General features: G+C 44.8%; 2 protein-coding genes across 8 annotated transcripts in view; one reads left to right on the forward strand and one right to left on the reverse strand.

Moving 5' to 3' along the window:
- CSRNP2 (cysteine-serine-rich nuclear protein 2) overlaps window positions 1–14,463 on the forward strand; it is an 18,760-nt gene extending 4,297 nt beyond the window's left edge. For 2 of the 5 annotated variants that reach the window (XM_005869252.2, XM_014542133.1), the window contains 4 exons: window positions 4,177–4,413; window positions 5,488–5,747; window positions 8,790–9,086; window positions 11,084–14,463. In XM_005869252.2, the coding sequence (XP_005869314.1) occupies window positions 4,263–4,413; window positions 5,488–5,747; window positions 8,790–9,086; window positions 11,084–12,004 (1,629 nt within the window). In that variant the 5' untranslated portion in view covers window positions 4,177–4,262 and the 3' untranslated portion in view covers window positions 12,005–14,463. The other 3 variants (XM_014542134.1, XM_005869251.2, XM_005869250.2) reach the window with 3 other exon arrangements.
- A 481-nt stretch (window positions 14,464–14,944) lies between these two features.
- LETMD1 (LETM1 domain containing 1) overlaps window positions 14,945–24,446 on the reverse strand; it is a 9,958-nt gene continuing 456 nt past the window's right edge. For 2 of the 3 annotated variants that reach the window (XM_005869256.2, XM_005869254.2), the window contains exons 2-9: window positions 24,084–24,235; window positions 21,356–21,471; window positions 20,661–20,743; window positions 18,530–18,716; window positions 18,305–18,406; window positions 18,053–18,205; window positions 16,844–16,940; window positions 14,945–15,918 (exon numbers count right to left, since the gene is read on the reverse strand). In XM_005869256.2, the coding sequence (XP_005869318.1) occupies window positions 15,848–15,918; window positions 16,844–16,940; window positions 18,053–18,205; window positions 18,305–18,406; window positions 18,530–18,716; window positions 20,661–20,743; window positions 21,356–21,471; window positions 24,084–24,235 (961 nt within the window). In that variant the 3' untranslated portion in view covers window positions 14,945–15,847. Of the gene's footprint in view, window positions 15,919–16,843; window positions 16,941–18,052; window positions 18,206–18,304; window positions 18,407–18,529; window positions 18,717–20,660; window positions 20,744–21,355; window positions 21,476–24,083; window positions 24,236–24,446 lie in introns of those variants that run through there. The other variant, XM_005869255.2, reaches the window with a different exon arrangement.

Here is a 24,446-nt window from a genome sequence, read left to right on the forward strand (position 1 = left end):
CCGCTCTGGGAGGCCGAGGGGCGGCCGGGGAGCCGGCACGATTGCGGACGAGGGCTGAGTTGGGAATGGAGTGGAGATGATGCAGGATGGAGGGAAGCAAAGGAAGGGGAGGGGGCAGGGGAAATGTGGGAGGAGTGGCTGGGAATTGGTGAGAAGCGGCAGGAAGGGATGGGGAGGTGGGTAGGGGCTGCAGAAGATCAGAATGAGCGGGAAGGTGAGCAGTCGGGGAGAAATGCCCGGGAGCTGGCGGGTTCGGCGAGGGTGCCCATTAGGGGAACTGGTCACTTGACATGTCCTTTGAGCTCAGGTTCCTGATGTGGCTCCCGTTTTTCTGGCGTTGGGTGGGAAAGGGAAAGCATCCCCTGCCCCGGTAGTAGCTTGACCTCCTTCACAGGCCCAAGCACGCAGCGGGCTGCCGTTCATCCCTGTTAGGGCCATGGCCTTGATGCATCGTTTTCAGGGAGTTTAGAGGGGCGTTGTGACACGCCGACCTTTCCTCAGGATCAGATGTTAGCAGTTACCCCCGAGAGAGACAGTGTCCCCTTGCCTTTCAGTTCAAGGTAAAGCCATCGTTGATTCACATTTCCCTTTTCTGTACTGACTTTCCATCTTGCAAATCTCCAAAGCCGGGGGGATGCTGGCTGTACCAGAGCTGTAAGTGGGGGGCCATCCTTGAGAGGTAGTGCTCCCTACAGCATCATGTTCCAGCTCTTCCTCCACATGATGGTGGTTAGACATGGAGAGCCGCCTCCAACCTTGTGTAGGTCAGGTCGGTAAACACCAGGGAGTGGAGGAGGGGGACTTCCTTGAAATGCCTAGTGTAAAGGATGTTTTCACTTGAGTTCCTTAAAGATTCATGATCCTGGTAATCACAAGGACACACACCCACAGAATTCATAGTGTTTGAGAATTAACCGGAATATATTGTAAAAGGAGAAATAGGACAGGTCATCTTACTCAGGTTTGTAACACTGAGCAAGCCTTCCTTCCTCTGCCCTCGCTACAGATGGCAGCCCTGATGATCTTACTGGAGGTTTGGGTCCCTTGACCTTTAGCAGAAGGTTGGGTTCCAGTTGAGCGGAGAGGCTTTCTCCTGTGAGATGTATCTTGTCTTATTTTCTTTTTTTAATTCATTTAAGAGAGAGGCTTAAAATACCTAAACTTTGCAAATATATTCTGCATCCACAAAATTTGGCGGGGGTCCCTTTTGCTAGTCTCATATTCTGGTTTTAAAGGAATCCTCATAGGCCTAGAAAGGCTTAGATCTACTGCTAAAATGCACATACGCTGTAGATCTATTTTGTTTGGTGCCAGCCTAATAGCTTCTACGTTCTGTGGAAACCTCTGGGAAATGTTCAGCCTGAAACACTTGAGAAGAGACTGTAAAGCATATAGCCAGAAAGTGTCAGTTGACCTTTCATTTCACTGGCATTTTAAAGCTTTTATAGAGGTTTGCATTGTTTTCTCAAAAGCATTTGTTTGAGTTGCTCATTTTGACAGGTAACTGTCAGTTATTGCCTGCATTGCTAGTCTCACCTTGATTATTTCTATATGGGCTTAAGTGCTGGGAGCATAACTTACAAGTGTTTCTCTTGAGCACACACATTGATCCTCTGCCAGTTGAGAGGTGGGAACGACTGGTTTCTAATTGTGGTTTGAAAGGAGGTTGATTTGATAAATTGGAAAATGTGGGACCTATTCTAGTTGTAAAGCAAAAGCTCTCCCGGTTTATTCTTGGTGCCCAGTGAACATCTTTATCTAACAAGTTAAGTTCACACCAGAGAGCTGGGCAAGGAGACCTGGACTGAAATTTAAACTTACATTGGTTGTCAGGACAGAATCGGCGGAGTTATTTTATTTTAATAATGGAGTTAATGTCAGAGCACATGATGCTAACAGACCCTGTGTAGGGTGAAGAGGACTAGTATGCATGCTATTTACACATATAGCCATAGATTATTCTCAGGCATTTTAAGGAAAATATTTTTCTCCTGGGTTTCACATCTTTTTATTTTTCTTCCTTATCTACCTTTTGTCATTGCCCAGAAATCAGCATTCCAGGAGTGGAAGGGGAAAGACATAGATAAAAGGGTGAAGTAGAATGGAGTAAGCAGCCAGCAGTCCTCGCTGCACCAGAGTGCACAAACATTAACCTAACAGAAATGACACTCCTAAGGGCAGCGGGGTGAAGCCAGTGGAGAATTTTGATGGTAAAGAGGATTTGGGCCCTAGCCAATTTGGTTCAGTGGTTAGAGTGTCGGCCCTGGGACTGAAGGGTCGTGGCTTGATTCTGGTCAAGGGCATGGACCTCGGTTGTAGGCTCCACCAATTGATATGTCTCACATCAATGTTCTCTCTCCCCCTTCCTTCCACTCTCTCTAAGAATCAATGGAAAAAATACCTTTGGGTGAGGATTAAAAACAACAAAAAAGATTTGGCCCATACTCAATGTCATTCAGGGCTTAAAGAGAAATATTCAAAGGGAATCCACGCTGCCAGAAGCGAAGGGGACCCCCAGGAAAGAACCAGAAGTGCATGTCATAAATCCTGGAGTAATTCCAGGCTGAAGAGAAGGCCAGATTTATTTCAGGAATGTGCTTGTCTGAGACCTATATGGCTGATGTTTCTTAAGTCCATCTTGTGACTTAAAAAGGCAGATTTTTAAATTAAATCTGGATAGATCTGGTTGACTATATAGAACTTACCCAAGAGCAGGCAAATTGCTTCCAAGAGACACAATCCAGAAAAGCAGCCCTGTAGCAGGCATCTCTTGACACCACACAGTATATTCTGGGTAGCTGCTCTGCAGTAATGCAGCCCTGTCTTTCTGGGCAGTGTTGTTATTCCTGCTGCATAATTAGCAACTAGTGAGATCATAGTCTGGGGAGATTCTGGCATTACTGAGGCAAAGCAGGGAGGCTTCGTATCGTCACATGTGGCCCTGGCCCTGACAGCATTTCTGTCGAGCAGATTCATATCCTTGGGAACTAAAGTCCAAAGACAGAGGAGATTTGTATCCCAGACTCCTTGGTTGGGTGACAGCTTGTTGAAGACACTGCCTGCCATATTGATGTAACCAGAGTAAATTGTCATTTCTTTTGCTATTTGTTTTCCCTTTGCTGGTTTCTTTACAGAGGGCAAAGGTGGTCAGGCTAAGTTTTCCTTGCACAGAGGAGGACGATAGACCAGTGGAACCCTATTTTATGGAGCAGTATGAGATTGGGAAGGATTCTGGGGTTTGAAGCCAGTGGAGATGCTAATCTGCAGTCCATTCTTTAGAACCAAAGTTGACCTTTCTAGGAGCCTGGAGAGACATTTTATACTTGTGAAGATCTGGGTAAAGTGTTTCCTTGGCTGCTGATGTACTTTGAAATTGAGAGCCTAGAGCAGTATTTCCCAAAGTGTTTTCCAAGAATCATTTATTTGCCCCCTAAAATACTCTGGAAAACAAAGGGCCCCATATTCAGGTGTGCGGAAACACTGTTCTGTTTCCTCCCACCCTTCCCCACGCTCATTAGCATGTTAAAAGCCTCTAAGAGGTTCTCCCATAAACAGTTTTCTAAACTGTTTTGACACAGCAGTCCTATTTTCATGCAAAAACTATTAATATCCGCCCTAGCTGGTTTCGCTCAGTGGTTGGGGCTCTGGCCCTGGACCTGAGTTCCTGGTTTGATTTTGGTCAGGGGCACGTACCTTGGTTGCTTGAATTAGTTTATTTCCTATGTATACTTTGGGAAATGCCAGGCTGTATCTTCACCAGGAAAAATAATTGATCTAGTCTAGATTTAGGCACAGCCTAATTCTGCTTTTGGTGCCTCGTCCCTCCCCCTGGCCCTTGGATCGCTCTCTTGTGTGATCCGAAGAGCAGCTCCTGTCATCCCCAGCTAATGAAGCCTAAGCCCAGAGGGCTTGGAACCAAAGGCCTTCACTCCACTGGGAAAGGTGCTGCGGTTACTCATCTCATTACGCTGAGGGTGACTGAGACTGAAAGGGCTGAAGGGAAACAAAAGTAGGAGAACGTTGGCCAGAATCAGTAGAGAAATGACCTAATCTGGAGAAAGCAGACATCGGTGCTAGCTCAGGTGCTTTCTCTCTTCAGTCAGAGACCTTTACTCACAGGCTTGGGAGGGGTCTGTCTGAGGCCAGGAATGCTGATTCCTCTTTTCCCCTGGGCAGAATCCTCATGCACCTGGCTGCCTGGTGGTGAACAGGGGCTTTGGGGCCAACGCGGTGGGCTCCCCAAGGAAACCCCTTTGAAACCAATGGATGCATTCACGGGCTCGGGTCTCAAGAGGAAGTTTGATGATGTGGATGTGGGCTCATCAGTGTCCAACTCCGATGATGAGATCTCCAGCAGTGACAGTGCCGACAGCTGCGACAGCCTCAATCCTCCTACGACTGCCAGCTTCACACGTGAGTGGGCCACTCCCCGTGTACACCCATGTCCCCAAGCATCAGAGCCCATTGCAGCTCTTGAGAGACACTTCTTCTAACCAGCTTGGGGATTTCCCCTGAATCATAATCTTCCCCACTCTTAGGCTCTGCCTTGCTCCAATATCGTAGACTTCAGTCTGATTTATTCCAGCTGATTTTACTTGTGCTTGGTTTTTGGGTCCCCGGGATGGGGTGGATTAAATGGAAGGAGGAGAGGAGTCCAGGATTTACCCTTCCCCACCAGAGTCCAATAGGGTTCCGTGATATTGTAGCTCTATCAGGACATAAACCCTTATAGCCTGAACAACTGGGCAACTACAGGTTTCTTAATTCTTCTGCCCCAATTAGTTTCTTGGAAAGAACTTTTGATACTATAGATCAGGGGTTGCCAGTGGACCAAATCTGGCTCACTGCCTGCTTTTGTAAATAAAGTTTTATTGGAACACAGCCACACCCATTGTCTGTTATTGCCTTCATGCTACAATGACAGAGTTGAGTAGTTGCAACAGAGACCTGATGACCTGCAAAACATAAAATACATACTTCCTGGCCCTTTACAGAAATTTGCTCTTCCATTATACAACACTATGTAATAGAATTTTCTGTTATGAAAAAACTGTTCTATATCTGCACTGTCTGCAGCCATTAGCCACACGTGGCTATTGAGCACTTGAAATGAGATTAGTGTAACTGAGGAGCTGAGTTGTAAATGTTATTTCATTTTAATTATATTTAAATTGACACATGTAGCTGCTGTGTTGAACAGTGAAGCTATACAGGTTGTTTTATCCTGAGAAGATTACCTAGAGATCCTCTTCCCAACTGATGTCTAAAAATAGACTTTGTGGTCTGCTTGGGTGAAGTCAGGCACTGTGGACCAGCTGATGCTCAAAGTCCTTTCCAACTATGCATTTATGATTTGAAAATTAGAACTATCTCTAGGTACAGGGAGCACCTTTGGAGAAGAGTTGAGAGCCTAGATGGATGAGAAAGAGTAAGGTCCCCAAATAGGCCATTTCTGGGTTAATAAAATGCTCTGTGTTCCCTTCTCAGCCACCTCCATCCTGAAGCGGCAGAAGCAGCTACGGAGGAAGAATGTACGCTTTGACCAAGTGACTGTGTACTACTTTGCCCGGCGCCAGGGTTTCACCAGTGTGCCCAGCCAGGGTGGTAGCTCTTTGGGCATGGCCCAGCGTCATAACTCTGTACGCAGCTACACGCTCTGTGAGTTTGCTCAAGAGCAGGAGGTGAACCATCGAGAGATTCTTCGTGAGCACCTGAAGGAAGAGAAACTCCACGCCAAGAAGATGAAGGTGCCTAGGGGACCTGGGGCTGGTACTTCCCATGTGCCAGTATAAAGTGGGAAACCATCTAGGTCCATTTATTTATTTATTTATTTATTTATTTATTTATTTCCTAATATCTTTTTTTACTGTTGCCCTTCCTTGGCCTGTAGATTCCAGATCTTTCTAGTGAAAGGCTCAGATATGGATGGAATCAGATCTCAGTCTAAGACCCTTCTTTTTGTGTCTGGTGTGGTGTCTACCAGAGATAGCAAAATGGCTTCTCTAGAATTTCCTGCCTTTGCCAACCTCAGGAAATTTTTTGATTTTTTAAATATATTTTTATTAATTTCAGAGAGGGAGAGAGAGATAGAAACATCAGTGATGAGAGAGAATCATTGATCAGCTGCCTCCTGCATGCCTCCCACTGGGGATCGAGCCCGCAACCCGGGCATGTGCCCTTGACTGGAATTGAACCCGGGACCCTTTGGTCCATAGGCTGACACTCAATCCACTGAGCCAAACTGGCTAGGGCAGCAAATTTTTTTTTAAAGTCTTAAAATGTGAATGAAGACATTCAAGCTTGCCACCCCCAGAACCTGTGGAAGCACAATGTTTCAGTGTCTTATCAGATGAATACCTGTTGCCCTCATGCACAGAGCAGGTTTGGGATCTTTTGTATTGTCTGAAAGGATCTTGCTATTTCTGTAACCCTCATCACCTCTAGGTGATAGTCTTTTGGACATAAGCAACAGCATTACCAAATGGTTATTTCAATTTGCATAGCACTGTGTCTGCCAGTGATGCTGCACCAGCTCAAGTATAGGAGGAGAGCAGGCCTGGAAGAAGGCCCATCTTAGATTGCTATCTTAGCACTGCTGGGTACTCCACAGCCATAGTTTCCACCAGTCTGCAAAAATTTCCCCCAGAGCTCCTAGTTCCAAATTTGGAGAACACTGTTTTAGGCCTGGCCAAGTTTCTTGCAGACCCGTATTGAAATAGTTGGCTGCATTATTGCCAAGGTTGTGGGTGAAATCCTAATGAGACACACTTCAGTGTGGTAGGGTTGGAGAACTGGTGGCAGAGGATGTAGGTTAACTGGATGTCATTGCTTTCTTCCTTTGAGAGTTCCGTGTCTACTTTCCTCAGCTACTCCTAAAGCTGTACACCTGTTTTTCTAACTAGAATGACATTCAGGCTTCCCTCTCTGTGTCTGAGGAATTCCATCACTGACACCATCACCTCCCTGCCACTATAGCAGCAGCTGGGCAAATAAACACTGTTCTCATCGTGTGCAATGAAGGCTTTCTTCTCTTTCCCCAAGAAGAATCCCTCTCCTAAATCTGATAGAGGAATGATCTGTCAAAACATAACATCCTATGGCCTCCCTAGTAGGAGGTCTAGAGACAAATTGAAGGCTTGAGGTATGGGGTTCCAACTTACTAGCAGATAGAGTGAACACCAGCAATGATGGCATCTAAGCCATCTATCCATATCAAGAAAAAAACCCTTACTTTGCCCTTCCCAAGTCGTTTATTCTTTTCTTAGAAATTTTTCTTATCTTTAGCATTCTATAGGGGAGGTAGTTGGTCTCAAAAATATATATTCTGTATCTTCTATATACCATCTAATATTTATTTTCCTTTTGGGCTGCCACCAAAAAGAAAGAAAAAAGCTGCTGGTGCCTGGCCGGTGTGGCTCAGTTGGTTGAGTGTGGTCCCGTGCATGGAAAGGTTGCCCGTTTGGTTCATGGTCAAGGCACATGCCCAGGTTGCAGATTCAGATCCCAGTCAGGGTGTGTATGGGAGCCAACTGGTTGATGTTTCCCTTGCTCTAAAATCAATTAAAAAAAAAAAAAAGCTGCTTTTCATCTGCAGCTTTAGTTACCAATAATTTTTCTAATACTTCCATTACTTTTTTTTTTTTTTGCCTTTTATCCATATGGAATTCATTATGAATAGTATGAATTGGTAATCTAACCTTATTTTTTTCCAAAAGACTAGTCCCTTGTCCCAATACCATTTAATTATTAGAAGGCTCTTTGTCAGTGATAAGAAATGTCACCCCTGTCATGACATTAAATTCTCACATCTACATGGGTTTCTTTCTATTGCATCTGTAATCTCTTTCCTTTGAGAGGATAGCAGCAGTGAGGGTAATTAGGAAGCCAGCCCTGATGAAACAGACAGGAGCAGCCGAAGGCCTGCGGAAAGGCCCTTGTGGTTGGCCCGCTGGTACAGAAATCATAGAGTAAGGAGTCCTCGGAAGCACCACTTTCTCTCCTCATTTTTGCTGCCCACAACCAACCAACCAACAAACAGCGTGTCGCTTATTCCCCAGGTGTGTTGCATCACACCTCTCCTAGGAGTTGAGTTGCTCCTTTACCAGCACTGCCCTGTGGCTGTCTGATGAAATAAGCCCAACCCTCCAGTAGCTGGCTTTCATCCTGCCAGCAGCTTCCAGAGCCCTGGGGATTATGAGGCCTCATTTTCTTTACTGGAATTCTCTAGTGAGTTCTCAGTCACATCCAGCTATGGATTGTCTTTACCCTGTCCTTCCACTAAGAGTCCCTTTCCTGGCTGGCTATCCCTCTTGGCCCAGAGAACCCAGCTCTGCCTGGATTACATATTGCACCCCACCTCACATACAACTTTTCTTTGAAATCAAGTAAAAATGATTAAAGAAAGAAAGCAAGGGCTTACAAGCCATTAATAATTTGCTTATATTTTTCTCCTTCCAATAAAATGCAACTCTCCTGGGTATGAATAGGTAAGTTTTCACATTGGGAATTTAGGTTCATTGACAAAGATCTGGTAGCCTTGTACTACACTTTAATGAAATCTACTTCCCAAAATGTGGTTTTGAGTCCTTTAGGGGGTGCAAATTGAAGGGTGTTTGCAAGCTTATCTATACACCAGGGAACATCCAACCATTAATACACCACATGTGCTGTGGCTACTGTATGAGCATGGGTGCACAAAGTTGTTGGACCGTGCTACTCCAGAGGCTCCCTGTGCGGAGGCTCGTGCTGGTAACGCTGTAGGCTAACCTCTCCTTCCTGTCTCTCGGCAGCTGACCAAGAATGGGACAGTGGAGTCAGTGGAGGCCGATGGCCTGACGCTGGATGATGTTTCCGATGAAGATATCGATGTGGAAAATGTGGAGGTGGACGATTACTTCTTCCTACAGCCTCTGCCTACCAAACGGCGACGGGCCCTGCTGAGGGCTTCTGGGGTCCACCGCATTGATGCCGAAGAGAAGCAAGAACTTCGAGCCATCCGCCTGTCACGGGAAGAGTGTGGGTGTGATTGTCGGCTGTACTGTGACCCAGAAGCGTGTGCCTGTAGCCAAGCTGGGATTAAATGCCAGGTCAGTCCAAGTCGGGCCTAAGATGGTGTACCTGCACTAGAGTCAGGGTGTGTGGCGTGGGTGCCAATGAACCTGGAAGGCTACCCATCAAAGGGTGGCTTCCCTGTGACTGAACACTCCCCAGTTCCACAGCCCTCCTCCACCAGCCAAGGAAACCAGCATGACAGGATTCAGGCTGGGAGGCCTGTCATCTTGTCTGTGTTTTATACCTTGGGGCTGATAAGAAACAGCTGTCAGCAAATGGAGGAACAGGGGTTAATAAGTTAACACTTAGTAGCCGTTTCCTAAATATTGATTGGTTCCTTGAGATAAAAGGAAGCAGAAACATGAGGTAAGCCTTTAGATTTTATCTTGCAAACACTTATTCACAGTGCGTTCTCTCCACTTCTTTAAAAATCAAAATAGTTCTTGGATGCTGTCATTCAGGATCACATTGGGCCTGGCAGAGCTTAAATTCCTAGTGTCCATAAAGAAAGCATCATTCCCTCAGCCGGCCCATCGTCTCCCAGCTGGCCCGTTGATGGACAGCTTGGAAGACACATTCAATTGAAAACAGCAGTACTATCCCAAAGATTGGAAGGTATATGGGACTTGTATACTGAGGATGTGGATGCTGAGTCCTTGTAGTTGAACTTCTGACCAACCTTTTCTTTCTGGACCTAGCCAAATACTGCTGTCAAACTGAAGTCCCATAATGAATCCGTCTATGATCCACAGACCTGAGGACAGCCCTGATAATTAGACTGTTCCTAAGAGGTGAAATGGAGAGTTCTCTAGGTTGACATTATAGAAGACATTGTATATTTGTACATAGCAGCTTACTCGTGTTTTAATTTTATTTTTGCTTTTTCCCCCCTTTTGGGGATCCAAAAGAGAAAAGGAAGTAGAAAGTATCTCCTTTCTAGATGGTCTTGTTCTGTAACTTAGTTGTCTTGGTAACTTCTTCAGAAACAAACTGGTCAACCATCAGGAAAAATGAAGCTGGTCATGAAAAGCTGGCTGTTCTTTTGTTAGGGGTCCTTTAGCTTAGTTTCCCGAGAATGCATTTCTTTGGACTAGCTGGGACTTCTCCTCCCTTCCCATGCCTGTCATCACAGAAAACAAGAGGCTTAGGCCCCGGCATTTTGTTTTCTCAGTAAACCAGGTAAGTCTGGAAAAGTCTTTGAGGAACGTAAATTTCTTCTGCTCTGAGACGTGTTGGCATTTAGAGAGGCATCTCTGGACTTTTGAACTTGGAAGGGCCCTTTGATATAATATTTGTCTACTTTTTGTTTAGAAGAGAAAACAAAGCCCTAGTCAGTGATGGCGAACCTTTTGAGCTCCGCGTGTCAGCATTTTGAAAAACCCTAACTTAACTCTGGTGCCGTGTCACATAGAGAAATTTTTTGATATTTGCAGCCATAGTAAAACAAAGATGTATATTTTTGATATTTATTTTATATGTTTAAATGCCATTTAACAAAGAAAAATCAACCAAAAAAATGAGTTCGCGTGTCACCTCTGACACGCATGTCATAGGTTCGCCATCACTGCCCTAGAGAGAAGCGAGGCTGCACTGGAAACACAAGTGGTCTGATAACTACCCTCTGTGCTGTGCTGTGTGCTAGCTCACGCTGCACTTTGTTTTGAATTGGCTGTCTCTTTTTTGTTTTTTCTTTAAAATACATTTTAAGGATTTTTACAGAGAGGAAGGGAGAGGGATAGAGTGTTAGAAACATGGATGATGGATGAGACAGAAACATCCATCAGCTGCCTTCTGCACGCCCCCTAGTGGGGATCGAGCCTGCAACCAAGGTACTCGCCCTTGACCAGAATCCAACCCAGGACCCTTCAGTCCGCAGGCCGACGCTCTATCCACTGAGCCAAACCAATTAGGGCTGGCTGTCTCTCTTGTAAGACCACAAATCCCACCTGCTTGTTTTGCCAGCTAAAGTCTCCTGTCGCCATTGTTAAACTGATGGTCTCCTCTTGCCTCAATCTCCTTGTCCCCTTCTCAGGTGGATCGCATGTCCTTTCCATGTGGCTGCTCCCGGGATGGCTGTGGGAACATGGCTGGGCGCATTGAATTTAATCCAATCAGAGTTCGGACTCATTACCTCCACACCATCATGAAGCTGGAGCTGGAGAGCAAGCGGCAGGTGAGCCGCCCACCCGCCCCAGATGAGGAGCCCTCACCCACCGCCAGCTGCAGCCTGATAGGAGCCCAGGGCTCTGAGACACAGGACTTCCAGGAGTTCATTGCTGAGAATGAGACTGCGGTGATGCACCTACAGAGTGCGGAGGAACTGGAGCGGCTCAAGGCAGAGGAAGACTCCAGTGGCTCTAGTGCCAGCGTGGACTCCAGCATAGAGAGCCTGGGCGTGTGTATCCTGGAGGAGCCCCTGGCTGTTCCTGAAGAGCTGTGCCCAGGCCTGACGGCTCCCATTCTCATCCAGGCTCAGCTGACCCCAGGCTCCTCCGTCCTGTGTTTTGCTGAGAACGCGGACCACCCAACTGCCTCAGCAGCGACCAGCCCATCCTACTTGAACAGCGGGCCCCTGGTCTATTACCAGGTGGAGCAGAGGCCAGTCCTGGGGGTGAAAGGAGAGCCTAGTCCAGGAGAAGCCCCACCCTCTCTCCCCAAGGAGAAGGATCTCAATGTCTTCTCTGTCCCTGTTACCTCACTGGTGGCTTGTAGCCCCACAGACCCAGCCCTGTGTCAACCAGAGGCAGGGAAAGCATCCACTCTAGAAGCACTGGTGCCCGAAGATTGTATCCCTGAGGAGCGGGAGAATGAAGACTTTCGCCCCTCGTGGTCGCCCTCAAACCTCCCCTTCGGCACGGACAGCGAAGAGGGCTGTGTGGTGGAGAAGACCCCACAGCCCAGCGAGGACCGGCCCCCTGAAGATTCACCCCTGGACCTCCCTCTGGCAGTGTGATGCGGGCATGCAGATTCTGCCTCTTACCCGTTCTCTATTTATTCCCTTATTTTATCTAGCACCATTTCAGAAAACTGTAGAAGCAGCTGCTGCTCCCATGTTATTTTATTGGGGTCTTTGGGGGGGCGGGTGGGAAAGGATTGTTTATACAGTATTTTTTAAAGGTAAACAGAACCAAGGAGACCAGCCCCAGCTTGGTCTGGGGACAGTCTTGGGGCAGAGAAGGCCACATAGTGCTGAATGCTGTTTTCTGGGCCATTGGAACAAAGAACTAGGATCTCATAGACACTAGGTAACTCAAGCAGCTATTCTTTTCACAGGGATCAGGATACATAATTTGAACAGCACGGCAAAGCCCCTCTCCTAAGCTCCAGGCGGATACAAGCTCCTTTTTCTCGATGGTTACTGATAGCCCATTTTGGTGTGTTACACAGTTGGGAATGTCACCTGGAGAGGAGGGGGGAGAAGGGTCTCCACTTCTGTATAAAACCTCCAGGATTTTAAAAAATTTAACCTGCCTTCCCCAGCCCCCTATTTGGTAAATAAGTTAATATTTGACATGTTTGTTGTTCTCTGACCTGTTCCCCACACTGGGGATTCCTGGTCTGTAACTTGAATTGTTTCTTTCTCATATTCTTAGGTACTAGAGTTTAACTTGTCTGTCTCTCCAGCCCCCCCCCCACCCCTCCTTCCTTTGAAGAAAAAGAGCTATATTGGCTGGGGATGTGGTATAAAGAGCCCATGTCTTTGTGCATCTGACACTAGCTCTGTCGGGCAGCTCTAGGCTGAGCTCACACGTCCCATGGGAGGCATATGGAACGTTAAGTGTGTCCAAAGGAGGCAGCAGGAAGCTTGCTGTCTGGAAAGATGAGGACTTTGTGCCATGCTTACTGTCACCCAGGTGTTCCCCGCGCCCCCCCCCCCCCCCCCCCCCCCGGGGAGATTTGAGCTTTAAAGGAATATAGGATGTGGCATTCTAAGGTCACCAGGTTTTTTTTTTGTTTTTGCTTCTATATCCTTGGTGGTCCTTGGACATACAGGGTTGGAGAGTTCTTATACTATTCCAGTTCACTCCCAAGAATTGCAAATATTAGACCGCTCCATCTTGATATCTGAAAATTAGAAGTCAAATCAATTGCTAAATGCTACATATAACTCCCAGGTTCCAAAGAAGTCAAGTTCTAATGATAAAGCGTTGAGGTCTGTAGAGCAGGACTCCAGTTCAGTTCTTGCCTCCATCTGGGGACGCCATTCCTTTTCCTCTCATGTCCACCTATGTTCCTGGATGTGCTCCATTGACCACCACTGAATTCACTAGCAAAGTTGTCTCTGTTTTAAAGTGGCGGCAGCAGGAAACAAAGCACCCTGGCGTCCCTTACACCGTGCTTTGCTTCTGGTATGGTTTAACCAGGAAAGAACAAAGTGAAAATGTTTTTGGTGGGGGAGATAACTATTCCTACTTATCTCCATCATAAAGCCTTTTCTTGTGGGATATTATAGCCCTGGTGTCTTAAAGCAACCTTCATGTATATCAGTAGCATTTTACCTATAAAATCGCTAAACTGAGCCTACTAGGCCTTTTACTTAACAGATACATCTTTTAACCCATTCTTCCTCCCGTTGGTGTTTTGCAGGGTTTGGAGAGTTCTTCAGTATATAGGTCCTTAGCACTCTCCATCCTCTAGCCTCACAAGACAGAGTTGAGAGTCTTAGGTACTGAGATCTAGATGCTGTCCCAAGCTGAGCTGCTGCACTCCCTTAGACTGGTCCCCTCAAATACAAGACTGAAGCTTAATTGGGAATAGGACTCAATGGAGAAGAATCTTTCTGAAAGTTTGTGTTGAATGGGGAGGGTGAGCATTGTACATTCCCTCCTTAGGAAGAATTCCTAATCTAGGAAGTGATTCCAGGTGCTCAATAAGAGACACATTATTAGCCTTTGGGATCAAAACAAGAATGTGAATCTATTAAACTCATTGCCAACCCCCAAAATAATGATTTTTCTGAATAAACTAGTTTCTTAATCTAAATCCTACATTAACCCTATAATTCTGATTCACACTGATCCCAAGCTTTTAAATGCTAAGTGTCGGCATTTAGCATTAACTGTCTTGTTAAGCAAAGGGCCTTTTCTACAATCTCGTCCATCTCATTTCTGGTGCTACTCGAGTTGGACACAATTAGAGCTCATGGTTGCTAGAAAAGCTAGGCCTCTGATCACAGAAGCAGATAGCTTCAACCCCACTCAGTCCAGGCCTAGATAAAAGAAATTACTTTTTATCGCAACTCATTCCTTTCTCACTGTATACAGATAGTATTTTCAATGTGAATCCAAAGCTTGTCTGGTTCTCTGGAAACAATTTTTTTTTTTTTTTTGCCTTTCAGGTCCTTCACATTGTGATAATGTTGTATTTAAAAGAGAATATTTAAATGTAAAATTAAAGAAATATTCAAAAGAATGGTGTGTTACTCTTGATCTTGGCAGACCACAATCCAGTTACTTGTTAGAAAAAGGATGCCTCTCCAGCCTTATATATAAAATTAATTAGGTCAGTTAGGGATTAATGTCAACAACAGAGGTGTTTTATGATGGAAAAACAGAACGTTCTTTTTGGAGCTTCAAGAGCTTGACTTGCCTCCTATGCGCTTATGCACCTCATCGGCTGAAACAGCCTTCATCCTGCCCTGCTGAAGCTTTCCCTGTCTGTAGTCCCTACTCTTGGGGCCCAGTTTCTAATTTCATTACTTTCTATGTGTATGTACAATTTCCTATTCCTAGTTAGCATTTAAAATCCAGCAAGAGGATCAACTCAAATCAGTTCATAACTTCCATCCCATCAGAAAGTTCTATTCCATTCTCTCCCCAATAGTCAGGTTATGAGTCTCGTAAAGGAGCCTTAGCAAAATGATTAAAGTATGCATAAGTGAATTTCCAGCCACTGATTTCAGACAGTCTTTACTTGGGTTAAAAACAGGGCTTCATGCATTTACAGTAAGTTACTACAGGCCACTGATATGCCTTCACAGACAAAAGCTAAGCCCAACCTACTGTCTTGATGCAGATCTCTCCTGGTCTCCTGGGCGGGTTAGTACTGTACAGGTTTGATCCATGGCCAAAGGCAGCCATTTTCAGTTAAAGTTGGATGGCTGCAACACAGTGGAGGTAGCGAAGAGTTTAAGATCCACAGGTTGTGGCACAGACCAGAAATTAAGACAAGGGTGTGAAGGTTATAAATATTGGGTAAGCAGTCAAGAAGGACTTGTAGTTCCTTGTATCTTGTCCATTAGAATGTTCCCATACGTTATTCACTAAAAAAAAGTAAAGGTGGTAAAAGGATTTGAAAAGGAAAGAGGTTAACCCACTGAGGGGGACAAAAAAATTCCTATTTTTGGTCATCTCAGGGTTGAGGGGAGCATCATAGTGCATGCATGTAAGTGCTCTAGTTTAAGTAGTGCTGTTCCCCTCACCGGCCAGAAAATGGCTTGAACAAAAACAGCTCAAAAGAATATGGCAGTGAATAAGTCCTAGGCCAAAGGAGGATTCCCACCTGGGCCGAAGCTCACTTCCCAGAATCTGAAATTAGCATATTACAGTAACAGCCTAGTACAGTGGCTGCTTCCAGTGTCAGTTAATTCCAAGGAAGTTGGGATGAAGCTCCCAAGGGCTACCCCTGGTAAGAGGGTTTGTTTCAGTTCCAGCTCCCACGAGTGTACCACACGGAAGCTCGTGGCACCGGCTCCTCTGCCTCATACATCTAACGGCACCTAGACTCCGCCGACAAGTGCTGGTTGGTCCCACGCTGCTGGACTGACGGCAGGACAATGCCATCGCTCCATGCTCACTCAGCGCCGTGTCCCAATGTAGTTGGTGGAAAGCAGGACCACGTTGTGAAGCAAAAGAGACAGCTCAGCTTCTGAAAACACCATCAGTGTTAATGGTTTGGCCAGGGAACAGTCTGCCTTCTAACTGCCTTGGTTTACAGGTCTTGAAACTGGAGGTGGGAAGCCCAGTGCAGGGAAGTAATGACGTTAAGGGGCTGTTGTTCTCAAGTTCCCCTTCTTCATTCCAGTATCTGCATGTATGCTTTTCTTTCCTTCCACCACATATGCCTACCTACTCATCCTCATTTCTGGACTCTCTTGTGACAGCAGTAGAAAACGCAGAGATAGTAATGGTACTAAACATCACTGCCACCCTTGGGATTCTTCTGGTAGAAGCTGGTGCTCTGGGGACATTTCTCAGCTCTACGGAGATTAGCAGGCCTACCCTCATATTCACAGGCTTAAAAAACAGCAAGGCCTACCTAGCCAAAGGTTCCAAACAGGGGACCCACCAGCCTAATACCTACCCTTAGAAACTTTTTGATCAGCCAGCTGAGTGGTTTGGTTTTTATTTTGAATTTAGACTAGTACTTCTCAACTAGGACAATTTGGCTCTCCCCTCAACTGGGACATTTGGCAATGTCTGGAGACACTTTGGGTTGTCAGAACTGGGGCGAGGGGGTACTACTGGCATCTAGTGGCTATAGGCTAGGAATGTTGCTAAACATCCTATAATGCACGGGACAACCCTCAGGATAAAGCTTCAATAAGGCCAAGGTTGAGAAACTGCTTTAGACAAGCACGTGCTCATGCTCATGCTTCCACAATCCCCACTACTTACTCCATCTTGCAAGGTCCACTTCGTGACCTGCTTGTAGGCTAATGAGTCTGTGCCTTTCATTTAGACATACATGTAGATAAGGGTCTCACAGTACTCAATAATTAACTCCAAAATAATCTTAGAATAAAATACAAAAATGACTTGGATTTTGGTTATGCAATAGGGGTTTGTCTAACCTTTCAGGTTGCAGGAAATCTGCAGCCATTCTGCCAGCCAAGTTCGACACCGCTCTTCAGCAATATGGGTAGAATTCAAGCCACGAAGATAACAAGCCTGTAACACTCAGAAGAGAAAGGTCCTTAATAATCAGAGCGAGTACGCCAAGGAAGTGTAAACCTACAACCCCAAATCTCCTTTAAATTAAGTTACAACCTCATCCCAAGAGAATGGCATTCTCCATGGCAATCTGAACTATGATGACAAGCAAAGAGGCCTATATAATCTAAAACAGTAGGTCTAAAGTATAATGCCTTTTTTTTTTTTTTTTAAATCCTCACCCAAGGATATTTTCTCCATTGAGTTTTTTAGAGAGTGGAAGGGAGGAAGTGGACGGGAGAGAAAGAGAAACATCGACGTGAGAGACACATCAGTTGGCTGCCTTCTGCACGCGCCCCGACCTGGGCTGGGGATTGAGGCTGCAATCAAGGTATGTGCCTTCGGTTCATGGGCCGGTGCTCTAACCACTAAGCAAAATCGGCCAGGACTAATGTCCTTGGTTTTTGGTGGTTTTTTTAAAGTATATTTTTTATTGATTTCAGAGAGGAAGGGATAGGGAGAGATAGATTGAAACATCTATGATGAAAGAGAATCACTGATCAGCTGCTTCCTGCATGCCTCCTACTGGGGATCGCAACCTGGGCATGTGCCCTTGACCAGAATCGAACCTGGAACCCTTCAGTCTGCAGGCTGGTGCTGTATCAACTGAGCCAAACCGGCTAGGGCAATGGTCGGCAAACTCATTAGTCAACAGAGCCAAATATCAACAGTAAAACGATTGAAATTTCTTTTGAGCCAAATTTTTTAAACTTAAACTATATAGGTAGGTACACTGTTATTAACTTAATTAGGGTACTCCTAAGGCTTAGGAAGAACCACACTCAAGGGGCCAAAGAGCTGCAGTTTGCTGGCCACGGGGCTAGGGCATTGTCCTTGATTTTTGAAGGACCAGAAGAAAAGAAACATAAACCATAATGAGTGTGGACAATTCCTTCCCAGTAGTTAAGTTCACTGAGGGGGAAAAAAAGACCTAGAAATGAGGTAAGAGAATAAAGAGCTTGGATTTTGCTATAACAAGCAAGACATAACGAGCTCTCTGTAAGCTCCCAGTCCTGAAAACTCAAAAGTCCACCAAGAATTGAGGGTTGATATTGCAATGAAGCTCTTACCGATTTCACTTCCTGATCAGTCAGCTGGTTAATCCCCAGCTTTGCCAAAGCCTTGTCTAGTTGATGAATCACAGTGGTATGAGTCTTTAAACGATGTCTTAACAAGGGAGAAGGCAGGTAAGTTGTGAGAAGCATGGCTCGACTCAAGGCTTTCTGTGATATTAACAACACAGGAGGAGCAAGTCAACATAGTAGTATTACTGCAAGCAAAGACCTGAAGTTGTGGAAAAGAGAAAGCCTTAGAGTACTCACTATTTGCGAAGTATGGAGTTGATTCATGCCCAAAGGATGGTTAGAGAAACTCTTTCTCAGAGCTAGGATCTCATGTATTGCTGGGTGGGTACCACGCTGTATCTTGGGAGAGGTAAGAGATTGGTAGATGTTAACAAAGTCCTGACTAGCCTTCCTATCTGATTTTCATGCACACTGGATCTAACAAGATTCCTAGTTTGGAACAAGGGTTAATTGGAGGAATACCTTGGTGCACAGCTCTGTCATATGCCACCGGAGTCCTTCATCAGAAATGAGAGGGATAACTTTTTCCAAATAAGAAAGGATTTCTGGGTGGGACTTTTTCCGGATATCATGATAAATATGTAAGAAATCAATTTGTTGCTTTGGGGTCCAGAAATGTCTAATCAGCAGTTGCCTAGGAAACAGGTACCTGAAAGGAAAGGAACAACAAAGTCACTTGCTGACATTGGCATCTTTCAAAGCGAATAAAGAAAGCATTTGACAGACATGAATAATAAAAAGAGATGGAGACACTGCTTTGCTAACACACTGTCTCAGATCAAGGTTTAAGATACACTAAAGTACAATTTCAAGCAACATTACTGAGGTTCTGTGAAAGGAAGTAGTAGTGGAAGCAGCACACATGCAGCAATCAGATAAAATGACTCTTTTTGAACTAAAGCAAGTGAAGCACATATTTTGGACAGAATTACAGAGCTGGACATGGTATGTAATGTTGACAACCTCAAACAGTAACACAGTCCTTAGGTGTATACAAAATGGAAAAGACAAATTTGCTTTTAATTAATTTCTCTATTTGTGAGGTGGGTTTAAAACATGGCCATAGCCCTAGCAGGTTTGGCTCAGTGCATAGAGCATCAGCCTGTGGACTGAATGGTCCCGGGTTCGATTCTGGTCAAGGGCACATGCCTGGCTTGCAGGCCCGATCCCCAGTAGGGGGGCGTTCAGGAGGCAGCCAATCAATGATTCTCTCTCATCATTGATGTTTCTATCTCTCCCTTCCTCTCTGAAATCAATAAAAATGTTAAAAAAACAAAACAAAAAACATGGCGACAAATTCTCTGGCACTCCTCTTATTGAGAAATGTCTCTTTTTAAAACCTGGGTAACTGACTCAACCAATAGAAGAGAGCAGAAGTGAGTCTTGACCCCAAGGCTAGGTTATAAAAGGCCATGCAGATTCTTATTTGCTGACACACTCACTCTTAAACCAGCAGTCGGGTATCCCTCGAGGAATCCCAGATTGAAGAGGGTGTAGGCGGGGCGGAGGGGACCCCTCTCCCATACACTAATTTCGTGCACTGGGCCTCTAGTTATTAATAATGAACTACAGCATTCGCTAATGACTGATTACTATAATCGTGTTGCATTCATTTCCCTTACGCGCCTTACACCCAGGCGCACCATTTCTCTCCATTAATACTAACAGCAAATATTTTAGCAGTGGATTGCCATGTCATTAGTCTTGTACTGACTTGTTTGTTGTGCTCAACAGGAAATATTTCACTTTCAGACAACAAGAAAAATAGGTTTATTTGTGTTACGCTTATTAATTTGTGCAGTTATTCCGTGTCTGGTAAGTTAATGTTCAAGAAAAAATATTAACTTTTATTAAAATGTTCTATTATTGCCGAAACCGGTTTGGCTCAGTGGATAGAGCGTCGGCCTGCGGACTGAAAGGTCCCAGGTTCGATTCCAGTCAAGGGCATGTACCTGGGTTGCGGGCACATCCCCAGTAAGAGATGTGCAGGAGGCAGCTGATTGATGTTTCTGACTCTCTATCTCTCTCCCTTCCTCCTTTGTATTCAGCATGTCTCTATCGAAATAAACCTACATTTCTATGAAAATTGAAGCTTTTGGTTTTTTGCGGCCCACATAAACCTAAACCTTGTTTATTTGAACTGTGCTAGCCTTTGAGTTTGACATTACCTACATCTACAGCTGTTTAAGAAACCTAGGTATGCCCTAGCTGGTTTGGCTCAGCGGATAGAGCATCGGCCTGCGGACTCAGGGGTCCCAGGTTCGATTCCGGTCAAGGGCATGTACCTGGGTTGTGGGCACATCCCCAGTGGGGGGTGTGCAGGAGGCAGCTGAATCGATGTTTCTCTCTCATCAATGTTTCTAGCTCGCTATCCCTCTCCCTTCCTCTCTGTAAAAAAATCAATAAAATATATTTTAAAAAAAAAAAGAAACCTAGGTATTACTGAGTGGCTTTTATGAACCTTGGGCTAATGCTAATGAAAAGATTAGAGCAGGAAGTTTGATAACTTCTGCCTAGCTTCTGAAATGGAAAGTTCTTCTTACATAAATTTTTTTATCTTCAATATGCCAGGGAGAGAGAAGTCTATACTCACATTAGCAAGAAGACCAGGTAGTTGGCAAAGGGTGGAATGGAAATAATACCCAGAAAAAAACACTTGGTGATATCTCGACGAAACTAAGCAGAAATAAACACAGATGCAGTTTTAACCCACATTCTTAATGAACAATCCCTCCATCCCACTGTGCAGTAAACTCCTGCAGCCCAGCAAAGGATCAAGGTTATTGCTATCTACATGTAGTTGGTAAGTTCCTTGAGGACAGAGCCCTGATTGACTTTTGTATCCCAAATATTGTCTAATACGTACAGGCACCCTGACATTATACCAAATACCTCAGTGAGTTCTTCCTGCTCTGCAGAACGGGTCCTAGAATCTTACTCTCAGCTCCAAAACAACTCCAGTCACCACCCAATATTACTTTCCTGCTGCCTTTTAGAACCTTGCAAATTTTTATATGTTCAGAAAAAAACTGACTTTTAGTGTTTACAATTTTTATTTAGGAAGCATGCCCGAAATTCCATGCAGCTCTGCTATGGAGGACTATACCTCTGAAAGAATCCAATTCTGACAAATAGTCTGATACTCTCATTTAGTTCAATACTTTAATCTTGTGGCAAAGGGCAAAAGCCTGATCAGTGGGGAACAAAATAGAAAAGAAAATAACTTGAGATCTTGGTTAATTTCTATTACCTCACCATGCACTCTGGATGTTTGTCCCTGGCCCATACCTGTCTCAAATGCTCCATCTCCCGGTATGAAAGTTGATGAAACTTTACATTGTGCTTCACCATATCTGCCTTTATTCTTCTAGACTTTTTGGCATCAGCCCATAACTTCTGCAATCCTGCCTCATTAAAGTAGAGGACAGAGTGTGATGTTACCCCAGTTTGAATCATACCACAGCTTCCTATTTCAAGTTTACCCACCGTACACAAACTTGTCCCTGCCCAACATTACTCTACATCAAAGCTCCCATCTAGGTCACTTGAAATTCTTGTGAGGCCAACCTGTATCTCTTTTCTCATCCCTTTTTCCCGCAGCACATCACTTCTCTTCTAGCCAAGTGGGCCTTCTGTGATCTACTATGGAATGGTCTCCCTTTTGTGGTTCATTACTCATTCCTTTTTTTAAAAAATTCTCACCAGAGGATCTTTTTTCCATTGATTTTTTTAAAAATATATTTTTATTGATTTTAGAGAGGAAGGAAAAGCGAGAAAACGAGATAGAAGCATCAATGATGAGAGAATCATTGATCAGCTGCCTCCTATACTCCCCCCACTGGGGATTGAGCCCAAAACCTGGGCATGTGCCCTTGACTGGAATCGAACCTGGGACCTTTAGGTTCACAGGCTGACACTCTATCCACTGAGGCAAACCAGTTAGGGCTCCATTGATTTTTATGTTGTGTTTTTCCCCCACTGATTTTTAGAGAGAGTGAAGGGAGGGAGGGAAGGGGAATGAGGGAAGAGGGAAGAGAGAAGAGAAGAAAGGAAAAAGAGAAACATGGATGTGAGAGAGACACATCAATTGGTTGCCCATGTATTTGGCCTTGACCAGAATCAAATGCTTGACCCTTTGCTGTGCGGGCCAATTCTCTAACCACTGAGAACACCGGCCAGGGAGTCATTCCCTTTTTAGAATAAAAATTCAGGGGACGGGGGTGGGCTGGAGAGGGTTAATGGGGGAAAAAGAGGGACATATGTAATACTTTCAACAATAAAGATTTTAAAAAATAAAATAAAATAAAAATTCGCCCTGGCTGAGTGGCTCAATTGATTAGCGTATCATCCCGTACACCAAAAGGTTGTGGGTTTGACTTCTGGTCAAGGCACATACCTAGGTTGCGGTTCGATCCCAGTTGGGGGTCGTAAGGTAGGCAACTGATGTTTCTCTCCCTCTCTCTCTAGAAAATCAATAAAAACATATACTCGGGTGAGAATTAAAAAAATAAAAATTCAAAGTTCACTAACCTCAGGAAGTCTTGCTCAATCAACCCTATGTATTCCCTAACCAGATATTTATCTCCTTTCTAGAACATTTGTATAATTACTGTAATTCAACATATTTCTATGATTGCATTTTGCTCTTCATTACATAATTCTTACATTTACCTAGAACTTTAGTTTTTAAAAATGCTTTCCTATTTATGAGTGAAATGATAGAATGTCTAGGTTGGCTTCAAAATAATACAGGAGAAGGCATGTTTAGAAATGAAATAAGATTGGCTGAAGTGAGGTTGAGTACACTGGAGTTCATTATATTATTTTCTCTACTTTTGTGTATGTCTAAATTTTTCCACAATAAAAGGCTTAACAACAAACCAACCAAAATGCTTTCACACCCTTTTCTATTTGATCCTAGTTATAAAGTGGGAGCAGACAAAGCAGCCATTTTTTATCTCCACTTTACAAATACGGGTAAGCAATTTGCAAATCCACAAAGCTAGTAATTATGATACTATGTGGTAGTTTATTGTAACTGTTATTATGACAAAAGTATAGAGAATAATAACAGTTATAGTACATTTATTGAGCACTTACTAAGAATCAGGCCTTAAATACTTTACATGTATCAATTTATCTCCACAACCATGAGGTCAACAGGTAGGTTCCATTATTATCCCCAATTCACAGGTAAGAAAACCAAAGGACAGCCCGGCCCGTGTGGGTCACGGGTTGAGCGTGGATCTATGAACCAGGAGGCTGCAGTTGGAGTCTGGGTCAGGGCACATGCCCAGATGTCTGGCTGGGTCCCCAGTGGGGGGTGTGCAGGACGCAGCCGATCAATGATTCTCTCTCATCACTGATGTTTCTGTCTCTCTCTCCCTCTCCCTTCCTCTCAGAAGTCAATAAAAATATATACTAAAAAAAAAAGAAAAAGAAAAAACCCAAAAGACAGAGGTTAAGTAACTGGTCCAATCAGCCAGTGACAGCTGGGATTTGAACCCAGGCACTCTGGCTCTCGAGGGGACCGCTGACACTATACCATCTCCTGGTGACTAGCAGAGCTCTGATCGGGACCAAAACAGTCCGAAACCAAGTACTACAGCACTATTTCCACCACATGCTGCCTCGGACAGATCTGTGATAAGCATTAAACCACATTTCTTATGGGCCAAGTCAACTGCTAAATCAAAGGGCAGGTCCGTGCAGCCATAGATCCCTGCCCTTATGCACGACAAAGAACTTCTACTATAGTCAAGTGTGTGGTTAAAGAAGTGCAAAAATACCTATATTCCCTCTGGATATTGTTAGAAGTTGTTTCTAATAAAACCTTTCTAGCAACATCCTCAGGAAGTGCTAACTTATAACATTAAGTTTAATACTCAAGCATTTGTGAAACATAAGACATCCCAGCTCACGTTCCCAGAGCAAAACCTGCCAATTATCTTGCTCGAACCCTCTGACATCGCCCGCGAGTCGGTTCCGCCGGTTCCCGTTTCCGTTTTGTTTTTACCTTTTGTGAAGGTGGTGTACAGGAGATAGAAGCGGGGGAAATTACGTTCCAAAAACCGATGGTATTTCCCATTGATCACTTTGGTCTTAGTCGCCACGTACGAGATTAAGCTCTTCACATCTGCCTTCGGGGAAAGGTGGAGCTTTGCAGACCTACAGGGAGGACCAGAGAGACCGTCTGGGAGTCCGCCCCAGCGCCCAGCCCGCGGGGCGTCCCCAGCGTCACACGCGGGCCGCGGAGAACGTTTGCCAGACCCGAAACCTCCGGATACCAGGAAGGTCTTGGGATCCAGAGAGAAGCAATCACACCGAGAAAAACACAACCGGGGCAGACGACAGGCTGGGCAGCAAGGGGTGGGGGGCA

This window comes from Myotis brandtii, unplaced genomic scaffold, assembly GCF_000412655.1.
Source record: "Myotis brandtii unplaced genomic scaffold, ASM41265v1 scaffold29, whole genome shotgun sequence".
Classification (NCBI taxonomy): Eukaryota; Metazoa; Chordata; class Mammalia; order Chiroptera; family Vespertilionidae; genus Myotis; species Myotis brandtii.